This window comes from Ciconia boyciana, chromosome 1 (genome assembly GCF_034638445.1).
Source record: "Ciconia boyciana chromosome 1, ASM3463844v1, whole genome shotgun sequence".
Classification (NCBI taxonomy): domain Eukaryota; kingdom Metazoa; phylum Chordata; class Aves; order Ciconiiformes; family Ciconiidae; genus Ciconia; species Ciconia boyciana.
This window is the reverse complement of record NC_132934.1, coordinates 187451415-187463223: the sequence shown is the minus strand read 5'-3', so window position 1 is coordinate 187463223 and position 11809 is coordinate 187451415. Positions and strand designations below refer to the sequence as shown.

General features: G+C 46.0%; 1 protein-coding gene across 3 annotated transcripts in view; it reads left to right on the top strand.

Annotated features, from left to right (window-relative positions):
- Positions 1–788: 788 nt before the first annotated feature.
- The window catches only part of TSC22D1 (TSC22 domain family member 1), a 97292-nt gene continuing 86271 nt past the window's right edge, over positions 789–11809 (top strand). The window contains exons 1-2 of one of the 3 annotated variants that reach the window (XM_072850175.1): positions 789–1469; positions 2114–4971. In XM_072850175.1, coding sequence (XP_072706276.1) covers positions 2147–4971 — 2825 coding nt within the window. In that variant the 5' untranslated portion in view covers positions 789–1469; positions 2114–2146. Of the gene's footprint in view, positions 1470–2104; positions 4972–11809 lie in introns of those variants that run through there. The other 2 variants (XM_072850174.1, XM_072850178.1) reach the window with 2 other exon arrangements.

The window sequence follows — 11809 nt, the reverse complement described above, 5'->3', positions numbered from 1 at the left end:
TTTCACCTCAGTTCTGTTTAGTAACTTAAAAATACCTTTGAACGGCATCATTTTCCTCTCCAGCGTTTCCTCTCGAGCTCTCATCAGAAGCTCCTCCACGCGCACACACACACACACGTGTCGCCTCTGAGTGCAGATGAACAATTTCACCTGACCCGGCCGCCTCCGGGCACCGCTCCCCCTCGGCACCGGCGGTGTCCCCGGCCCCGCCACAGCCCCGTGTCCCCACGCCACCGACACCATCTCGCCGCCTCAGTGCGCGCCCCGGCATCAGGCTCGCACCTCCCGCCCTGCCAACGGCGGGTGCCGCGCTGGCAGCACCCCGGGCTCCCAGTCACCGCCCGGTGACACCGTCCTCCCGCCCCGGGGGGCTTCACGCCCGGCCGGCTGAGCGGGGAAGACCACCGGGGGTGGGGGTCCGGCGGCCATGCCGGGGCGTGAGGGGAGTCACTCGCGGCGACCCCCGCCCGGGACACAAAGGGGAAGGCGGCCCCCGAGCGAGGCGCCTCTGCTCTTCCCATGGGCGGGGGGAAGGAACGGGCAGGAATATTCTGGACCGAGGGAGGGGAGGAAGGAGAAGGTGATGAATAACTTGAATAAATCTGCAACGGAGCTGAGGAGAGGGGGAGGGAGGAGGCGGCGGGTCATGTGAGGCACAGTCATCCTGCGGGCCCGGGTAAGAGGCAGAGAGGGGCACCTGGGGGGCGGGCTGCCGGCCTGCCGGCCCGCCCGCCCGCCCGCCGCCACGGCCACTGCCGCGGCACAGCCCTGCCGTCGCCCGGCGCCCCCTCCCCACTCGGAGCGCCGCCACGCGGGGACACCCTTCCCCCTCCCCGGGCTCGGCGCCGCTCGGCAATTTCCGCCACGCGAGCCGAGCCTATTTCCGTCGGCCTCGGCCAGACAGGCTTTATGTCTGCCGGCGGGGCGCGCATGCGCGGCGGCCGCCATCTTACGTTGTCTCTCGCCTGCCCTCCCCTTTGGCGAGCTTTCCCCTCCCCCCTGCAGATCGGCGCAGCGCCCTCCTCCAGCGCTCCGTGAGGGGACGGGGCCGGGAGGGGGAGAGACCCGCGGCGGCAGGGAAGCCGGGAGAGACCCGGAGGGAAGAAAGGACGGGGCAGACGCGTCACGCGGGAGGAGGACTGATCCCAGGCGCGGTTCTGCGGAGGAAGAGCGGGTGCCGCCTGTTATAAAGGGGGAGGAGGCGGAGGGGGAAGGAAGAGCGTGCGGAGCGGAGCCTCCTCCAGAGACAGCCAGACACAGAGGGAGGAGAGAGAGGCTGCCTGGCTGGCTCCCCCTCCCTCCCTCCCTCCCTCCTTTTTATGGACTCTCTTGTCGGGCTGCTGCTGCTTTTCTTCCCTCCTTATTCCGTCTCTTTAATACCCAAAATGATTCAGCTCCATGGCTGCCACTGACGGGGATGTCCCTGCCCGGCTCAGCCTGCCGCTGCCGCCCTGCTGTGCGCCAGTCCCGTACGTATCTGCGCTCTCCTACTACTACTACTACAACGGTGATGGCGAGGGGCGCCGTCCGCCTCGCCGGGCTGCCCTGAGGGCCCGCCGGCTGCCCTCGCCCCGCTGAGGAGGCGGCGGCCCGGCGGCGGCGCCCGCCGCGCGGAGGGCGGTTCTGCCGGCTGCCGGCGAGCCGCGGCGCCCGGGTGAGCGGCGGGGAGGAAGGCGCTCGCCGCCAGGGCCGGCCGGCTACCGCGGGCATTTCCTCCCCCCGCTGCCCACCCCCCGGGAGAGGCGCAGTCGTGGGGGGGCGGGGGGGGGCGGCCGGCTGAGGAGGATGGTGGTGGTGGAAATCAAAAGGGGGGGAGGGCGAAAGAAAGTGAATGGCGGAGGATTGAAAGTGTCACATTCAGAGGCGCTGATCTGGAGGCGGCGGAGGACCGGTCCTCGCCCCCTCCCTGTCTCGGAGGGGAGGAGGAGGAGGGGAGGGGGGTGGTTAGCGGCGGTGCCGAGGCGCCTCAGCCCGTGCTCTGCGGGAGCCGGGGGGGTCGTGCGTGGTTGTCTCTGTGCCCTGCCGTGAGCGCAAAGCTAACTGTGTGTGTATGTCTGTCTCTCTCCATACCGGGGGATTGCACTCTTAAAATACACCCGATACAATGCACCAGCCTGACTCAGCCGCAGACATTAGTGCTAGGAAGATGGCGCACCCGGCAATGTTTCCTAGAAGGGGCAGCAGCAGTAGCAGCGGCAGCAGCTGCGTTACTGCTCCCACTGCACCAGGTACCGGCGTTGGGAGCGCTGCCCTCTCCGCCGAGGATTATCAGCCGCCTTTGCTGGTCCAGCCGCCGCCTCCATCTCCTGCAGCATCTTCATCGGCGGGTCCACAGCCGACACCCCCTCCTCCACAAAGCCTGAACCTCCTCTCGCAGTCTCAGCTCCAGCCACAGCCTCTTGCACAGACTGGAGCTCAAATGAAAAAGAAAAGTGGCTTCCAAATTACCAGTGTGACCCCTGCTCAAATATCAGCTAGTATGAGCTCTAATAACAGCATAGCTGAGGATACAGAAAGCTACGATGACCTGGATGAGTCCCACACTGAAGACCTGTCGTCTTCAGAAATCTTGGATGTTTCTTTATCCAGGGCCACTGACTTGGGAGAACCTGAGAGGAGCTCCTCTGAAGAGACTTTAAATAACTTCCAAGAGGCAGAGACTCCTGGGGCTGTTTCTCCAAACCAGCCTCATCTTCCTCAGCAGCACACTCCTCTGCCTCATCACCCACAGCAGAGTGTTGTGATCAACGGAAGTGTTCACCCCCATCATGTTCATCACCACCACCATCTTCACCACCACCATCATGGACACCATCATCCATCGCATCCTGGGGTGGGCAGTGCCCCAATTTCTGGAGGACCACCGCCCAGCCCATCATTTAGAAAATTATCAACAACTGGAAGCTCTGACAATGTTATATCAACTGCACCAGTTTCTGCTGCATCATCCACTGGTTCCCCGGCGTCTGTCGTGTCTAATATCCGCACTACAAGTACTCCTGGCAATTTAGGTGTAAGTCCTGCTACTGGAACTAGTACCTTAAATAATATGGGTGGTGGTAGTTCTAGTGCGGCAAGCGGCATGCTTGGTACTATAAATTTAGGCAACATTACGAGTACTGGTAATGTAAATGCTTTGTCTGGAACTAGCAGCAATGTTAATGTGAATATCTTGAGCGGTGTTGGCAATGGTACGAGTGCTTCCTCTAGTGTCATTAACAATGTTACTAATCCAACTGCAGGAATGGCAGTGGGATCAAGCCAGCAGCAGCCTGCATCTGGCACGTCAAGGTTTAGGGTTGTAAAATTAGATTCTAGTTCTGAACCTTTCAAAAAAGGTAGATGGACATGCACTGAATTCTATGATAAAGAAAACGCTGTTGCAGTGTCAGAAGGAGTAGCAGTAAACAAAGCAGTAGAGACGATAAAACAAAACCCGCTTGAAGTGACTTCTGAAAGGGAGAGCACCAGTGGGAGTTCTGTTAGCAGCAATGTAAGCACACTGAGTCACTATACAGAAAGTGTGGGAAGTGGAGAAATAGGAGCACCTACTGTGGTACAGCAGCAAGCGTTTCAAGGTGTGGGTCCGCAGCAGATGGATTTTAGCAGCGCTGCTCCTCCGGCAATTCCAGCATCTAGTATACCACAGAGTGTTTCTCAATCACAGCTTGCACAAGTCCAGCTGCATTCTCAAGAAGTAAACTATCCACAGCAGAAGCCAGGGGTCCAACCTCCTGCGCAGGCCAGTCTAACCACTGTTACTGGGGTTCAGCCAGCCCCAGTTAATATACTAGGTGTATCCCCATCTCTGGGCCACCAGCAACCTGCCATTCAAAGTATGGCTCAACAGCAACTGCCGTATTCTCAGCCAGCGCAGCCTGTGCAGACTTTGCCAGTTGTACAGCAGCAGCAGTTGCAGTATGGACAACAGCAGCAGCAACAGACAGTTCCTACGCAGATGGCCGCAGGTCACGTTAAGCCGGTGAACCAAAACTCTGTTACGGGGGCTATGCCAGACTACATTCAACATCAGCAGATCCTTCAGACTCCAGCTCCTGCCATGCAGCCCAGTTCTACAGGAGTAGGAGCAGGGCAACCGGTTCCTGTTGCCCAGGCACAGAGCATGCAGCCTTCAGTACAAGCACATCCGGCTGCTGCCCCAGCTCAGCCTGTTGCACATGCTCCAGCAGCGATACCAGGTGTAGGTACCAGTGGTCAAATGCTGAATGTTGGGCAGCAAGGAAGTGTAGCTGCTGTGGTGCAACCACCATCTGCTGCAAACCAAATTCCACCTCCAGTCATGCCGTCAACAGCTGCTCCTCCATCTTCACAAGTAGTGCAGCCTGTGCAGACAGGAATAATGCAGCAGGGATTACAGGCTAGTGCTTCAGGCCTTCCTCAGCAAATGGTCATTGCTCAGCAAAACACCTTGTTACCTGTACAGCCACAGGCACAAGGAGTGGAGTCTGTAGTCCAAGGGATGACTGGCCAGCAGCTGCCTGCAGTTAGCCCTATACCTTCTGCTAGTACTGTTCCTGCACCAAGCCAAGCTGCTTCAGCTGTACCTCCTGGCATACCTTCTGCTTCTATAGGTTTGGGACAGCCACAGAATATAGCACAAGCTTCGGCTGTGCAGAACGGGAATTTGGCTCAAAGTGTTAGTCAGCCTCCCTTGATATCAACAAGTATAGGTATGCCAGTGGCACAGAGTGTGCCACAGCAGATACCGCTAAGCTCTACACAGTTCCCCGCACAATCACTAGCTCAGTCAGTTGTAAGCCAAATTGAAGATGGCAGACGCCCTACAGAACCTTCCTTAGTGGGTTTACCTCAAGCTGCCAGTGGTGAGAGTGGTGTTGGAGCATCAGCTGTTTCAGATGGTGGTAGCAGCAACATGCCATCCTCTGCCTCCCTCTTTCCGCTGAAGGTGCTGCCATTGACAACGCCCCTCGTAGATGGTGAGGATGAGAGGTAAGACTGCCTGTAACTTTATTAAAAGGTACACTGTCTGATAGTTTGATTTGCACTAACTTGCAGGTCTCGTTACAGCCATTCTGTGAAATGAAGTGGTGTGATGTTTTGGTTTAATTAGAAATATTGTTTCTCAAGTCCCAGCGCATGTAGGTATTATATTAAAATACTTGTTTTTCTCTTGAGGGGGTGGGTTGTATTGATTATGCTCTGAAACTACTGCGTGGGTAAATTGTGTTTAGCAATCTGTGACAGTGTGTGTATTCCCATTGTATAGAGGATGACAAAAGAATACTGTGGTATGTGGGTATGCTGGTGATTGTAGTTTAGATTATTTATTATACTGAAATAATTAATATTTATTCTTAGGTAGATTTTTTTTTGTTCTTCACAAGCCTAGACTTCATCCTGCCTCAGCTTCTCTTTTTCAAGTATTGACTTTAGTCAGGTTGAACCAGTTGCGAGTCTGGTGTATGTAGAAGCCTTCTCTTTGACGGCCAAGAGATGCTTTAGGCAAATAGGTATGGTGGGAAAAGAGAGGTTCAGCAACACCATTGTGGTTCTTTAAATTGAACTTGGGGCGCTTTTGGTCTTGGTGGTTTTGCTTCAAAGCATTAATCCATTGTGAGACCCGCTCAGGCCTGCGGAGGGTTGGTGAGCCCTTCAGTCTGGTGCACCAGTTCTGTGCAGTCCGAGTAAGAAACTGCACATGTTCTCCCACCTTCACCTTTTCAAATAAATGACCACTGGCTGGTCTTAATAGTATGTGCATGTGAATATTCTCATTTCTTTGACTGTGTGCAGAGAAGCTGTGTCAGTTGTAAAAGGCCCTTGCGTGTGCAGGCTGAAACGATCCGAACAGTTTTAAACTGCAATTGTTTGATATTAATTACACGTGGGAATTCCTCACTGTATTGAGGACCTCTTGTGAAATGGACAGGAAGACTGTGGTGGTTCTCCCAAATAACTTCTTGTCTAAGAAGAAGCTACATTAATGGGAGAAGTAACTTTAAGATAAATAACCTGCCTTGAGAATGTGGGAGAGGACAGAAAAGAACACTAGAAAAGAAAAACTGAGACCCAGGTGAGGAGACAAAGCACTAAACACTTACAAGGTGGGAAAAATGCCATAGCAGTAGGAGATGAAGTACTTCCTAAATATCTTATTGGTGCCATAACTTAAATCAGGAGTAATATCAGTGGCCAAACATTATTAAAAAAAAGTTAATAAAACGGGTTGCTGGGAGAGGCTGGATTCTTTTCTTAATATTGAAAATACTAACTCTATCAGCAGTCTCTGATTATGTTGATCATGAGGTGTTGACTGCCTTAGTGGCTTTCATCATGTCTTTCTAAGATGCCAGAGAGCTATAATGAGTAGCAGCTTGTCTTCCAGGAGTGCTAGAAGACAAGTTCCAACACTGTTTCATTCTGATTATGTGTTTTAGTCAATAAGTACATGAAGGTGGTAGAAGACAGATTGAGGTGTTAAAGCCCACAGTGTCACCATTGTGCTACTAGCAGTCAGTTTTCTCAGAAACATTTTTTGGTTTTCCTTCCTTCGATCTTTCTAAACCAGAACACTAATCCATCTCTTCATGGGTCCCGTTTGTGTTTGGTGGTGTGTGGGGTTTTTTTCTTTCTTTCTTTTTTTAACGAACCAACCAAAAAAGCCCCCTAAGCCTTCAGGGGATCCTGTCTGAGTAAGAGAATCATAAGCTCATTGATACTCAGTGTTTTGGAAAATGACATCTAGCATGTGACTCTACTGTGATTTTAAGAGCATATGTTAGCTGTTTGTCATGATTGGTAGTTTTTCCCAGAATGTTTAAATCCCTCAGGGTAACAATAGCCAGAAATACCTTCTTCCTCTGATATTTGGCTAGCCAAAGATCATATCCTTTCTTCTCCCATGCACGTTGTGTCTTTGTTCAATCTGTCATCTCCAGGTAGACTATACTTTTGTTTAGCTGCAGTTGGAAAAGCATTTAGATGCTTTACACACAGAGCAGGATATGACTCTATTAAATGGACACCAAAAATAATTTTGTTTTTTTTGCATGGCAGTAGTGGTCAGGTCGCATTTGTGTACAATGAAATAATTTACAGCGGCACTTCTCCCTGTATATCTGCCTGTAACATTAAAATCTTTGTGAGATTACTTCTGTTTCCGCTTCCATGTGATCTCAGGGCAAGGTATTATTTGTATTGTCATATTTACTGGGAATTTCTTTTGGTCTGGAGCTTAGACCTCATCACTCAGTAAAGGTAGTGCAAGATATGCTGTTGTTCTGCGTGGCTCCTCACTTCTCTGGCCATCGGATGTGTGTAACTAGAGTTCTCTTGAGAGTTTTTTGCCTGTTTGTTAGATTATTCCCTCTTTCACAGGTGGTAAAGGGTAGTATATTGTAAAAGTGCATAAACATTTAAGAAGCAGGTATCCTATAAGTATGTGTGTATAAAATCCCCATTTCTCTCTCTCGTGCACACACACATGTGCCACTGAAGATTTATATCAATACATTCCGACTGATTCTAAACCTGGCAAGGGAAAAGGTAGGAGAAAGAAGTAAGTGATGACATAATTGGGCCAGTGAAGAAGCTGTAAAATTCCATTTGGTGTGCCTTTGAAAAAACATCTGACCCATGTAATACCTTGTTTAGATTAACTCCCAGCTTTCGTTAAACCTGTATATAATTGCATTTAAAGACGCGCCAGTATCTTTAAGTCTTCAGCCCTGTTCAGTTTTTAGAACACCATTTGCAGCTCTTCCTATGCCAGTTATCAGGGCATGGCCTTTTAAATATAGACAGTGTGGATGTATCTGCTTTGAAAACGGTAACCTTTATTTCCCCAGTATGAATTATTTTTTTTTTAATCTTCACTATGACTTGAAATAAGAGTTATTAAAAATGAACTGCTTGGCAGAATGCCGTATGGAAAATTAATTTGCAAACTTTATTTATTAAAGAGAGGATACAAATAATTCTGTTATAGTTTTTGTATTTACAAAACAAACAAACAACCCCCCCCCCAAACCCAAAAGCTCACCCCCTCCCCCCCCCCCAGTTCTTTTGACTAGTCTTTCTTCAGCCTGTTGGGTATGCCATAGATGTTTGTATGTTGGTAGATTCATCATCTCTTCTAATATTTCAATCTACAAAAATGCAGGCCAGCTTTTTGGATATTAAGTATCTTTTTCTTTTTTTTCCTTAGCTTGAATCATGGAATAGACTTGTTTTAGTGTATGATTCTCATAGTTTCTTGTATTTGCAGCAGTTACCTCAATTTATTCAGTTCAGTTATTAAATCCTGTCAATTTTAGACATGGTCTTTTGAGCTTAGTATTTCATCTCTAGAACTGTAGAAGAAGATTTCATTTATTTTTATGCTTTTGAAACATAAATATGTATCTTTCCATACTTAAATTGCAGTGAATTCTTTTGTGTATTATACTTAGTGTTGCAAAATCAGTTTTACATCTTCCTAGACTATGCTTTATTATGCTATGGATGCTTGCAATAACATTTTGTACAGACTTGTATAATTCTTAAATCACCTGTAAAGTGAAAACTTAAATCAATGTATTTTACAGCGTTTATAAAGGCTGCTGTAAGTGAATTTAAAAATAACTTAATCTGAAACATTGTTTACCATTACTCAAAAGCAGATTTTTGTGAATGAAGGATAAGAGAACTAATAACTGTCTCCTTGTCCTTGACAGCATTTCCTGTAGAGTTGCTTTCATTCTTTAGTCTGATGCAAGTTGTTTTCACCTGTTTGTGCATTTCATCCAGGAGTGAAGCAAAAGAGAAAGGAGAAAAAGGTGGTGATAAACACATAAAACTGACATAGAGATTTGAAGTATTCTTTATTATCTGACAATCTCTTGTAATTTTCTTCTTGAAGAGAAATTTTTATTAAAAGATCCCTTTACATCTGGACAGAAAAAAAAGTGGAGGAAATGTTTTCTGTATAGAATGTATGTTTTGGCTTGTTATTAAATCTGTGGAGAGGCTGGAAGATTAAAGCTGAATGTGAGGATCGAAACTTGTGAACAGCCTTTGAGAATCTCTAGTAGTAGTAACTAGTACTAGCTTGTAAAGCAAGAGTACAGTCAGGAAATTGGATGAATTTTCATGATGTATGCAAGTATGTAGTAGGAAGGTTGATCCAGGTACAAATGGGATTTTTACAGATATAATTTAATACTTGTTGAAGATGTTAGTAAGCAGTAGTGAATGAACATATTAAAGTAGAACTAGAAGTTTCAATTGTACATTATTTTTGATGTGGTAACTATTTTGCATACTTTTTTATTTCGTAAGCTGTTTTAGAGTTTATATGGGCTTTTTCATTTGCTGTAACTTTTGCTTCTGTGTATTTGATGAAAAAGGGAGAAGATACTTTTAGAAGATAATTCACAACAAAGGATTTATGGTGGCTTAGCATAGATTTATGGTGGTATTTTTTTAGTTGCATCCTAGGGGCAGTGTTGTTTTCCATTTTTCGGATTTTAAACTTGCTTCAGAGTCTTGCCACCAATTTGAAAATTGCATAACTTGAATCCTAGGAGACTGACTTTTTTTAAAAAGTCTTTTTATATCTTCAATTTGGCTGTTTGTGGAACTTGAAAAAATAGTTATACTCAGTAATGGCAAGTCACGTGAGTAAAAGGAGAGCACTTTGAAGAAAATGTGGTTGCTGTTGTGTCATGCTGACAAGTCCAGCTTCTCATTTCATCTGATGAAATAAAATACCTACCATTGGCAGAATTGACTTTGTTAGGTCTCTGCTCTAAGTAAAGAACAATGAGGAATTTAGGGTCTGCACCTTGTATGTCTGCTGGCCAGCTGTAGGTGGCAATACCTGTTTGGATGGACCTTTTTCTGGTGTCTTATAGATGCATTTTCTGCACGCCATGATATCCTTTAAACTAAGGATTGCTACAGTGCTTGGTATTGCATTGTCTTCAAAGACAGGAAGAACCAACAGATTTCAGGGGGTTGTAAAAGCAGTAATTTAGCACTTAAGGCAGATTGGAGATGCTGAGAAATGTCCCTTCAACTGAAAATTTGATTTCCAGAAAATGTTACTTAGCACTACAGTTTTGGCTGCTCTTTGGAAACTGTCAGTGTATAAGCAGACTAAATCATCTATGTATGTGTATGTAAGAACAAACAAACAAAAGGTTTTAAAATAGTTAATGTTGAAAAGCCATCTTTGTTACTGTCTCAGGATTTGCATTCTTTATGTTACAGGCTAATCCAGAAATTAGAATTATCTGTTTGTCAGTCTGTGTATTGGTAGTGAAGTGTTTCAGCCTTTACAAGTTACTGTGATCTAGATAATGCCACAATTGAATAATGACTGTAACAGTCAGTGGTAAGCTAGCAAAGTTATGAGGACGGGAGGGGAAAATAGTAAAACAAACACCCCGCCACCCCACCCCACCCTCCCAAATGTTATAATACCTTGCTTAAGTGTAAGTAAAAAGACGTACAGATAGCACACCTATGCTACAAAAAAACCCCTATAATGATGCTGTTCACTTTACAGAGGGTAATAAAGTAAATAAGCCTTTTCAGACCTGTCTCTAACAGCTTAGGAAGTAGATCAAGTTGTAAACAGTAGTATTGTTAGCATAGTCTTTTAGAAGAAGAAACTATGCACACCTGAATATCAGTGTAATAATAGCAAGTGTATTCTTGGTATGACCTTTTTGGGAATAATTTGTGATCTGAGTTTGCAGTTTGTAGGTGAAACGTAAACAAGAATAGAAAAGAATAGTGTGTCTTTGTTCTCATTGATTTAATGCACTGGCTCTTTTCTATTCTTGATTAATTTATGAGACTAAAGTGTGCTGTGTGTAATACGTATTATACTTTAACAAATGACTGAAAGCTTTTTTTAAAAGTGGGCCTATACCTTTCATTCACTGCATTTAGGCCACCAAAGGCAATACTATTAAGCAAAAGCATGCTTTAACAGTATACTAAACAGGGACTAAGGGTAAGATTATTCAGTAAATTATTTCATGGTAATGATCACCGTAAATAAGGAACTAGTTTATTCTCAATGTGATTGTACAAGAAACCATAGCCTAAAGCTAAGACGGAAAGAACTCTTGAGAAACTGGAGATACCACTTTATTTTAGCCTGTTCTAAAGCATTCACAGAGTTATGAGTTGCATGATGGAAGTGCAGCATAATTACAGTATCAAGCTGAAGCACCTGATCATCCTTCTGGCTTTAATGTCTTGCAACACTTTAACTCTTGGTCTGTCTTTGGAATTTCCTAACTAAGATAGTAATTGTGCTGCAGTCAGTTGTGGTGTAGAAACCCTTACCAGCTCATTTTGTGCAAGCCTCCAAACACCTATTGCGCATTACCAGTGTTGGAAGCAGGATTTGGTTTGTGGTTGCAGTTACATGCAAAAGTCTCCATCTTCCACTGAAGCTGGATAGACTTTCCTGAGAGGGAGAGATTTAGAGGTTATAAATGTTTGGCAGGCAGGGATTGTAATGATCCCATACATGCAAATGCTAGAGGGTATTGCCTGTGATAGTTTAGGTATTTTATCATTGTTGGTTACCTTATGGACTAAATGACTTGCTAGTACCTACTAAATGAGGACTTCTGACTTCAGTGCTGTGCAGAGATTAAGAATAATACTCATCATAGTTCAAATACAATGTTACACTTTAGTAACTGAACAAGTTCAGATTTCATGAAGTTTTTTATACTAGCAAAGTAAAATCTTGAACTCTTGTTTTGGTAGAGTAGAAAAGTCCCAGTAAACTTGTTCACCATTTTTCCTTGAGCAAGCAATTAAT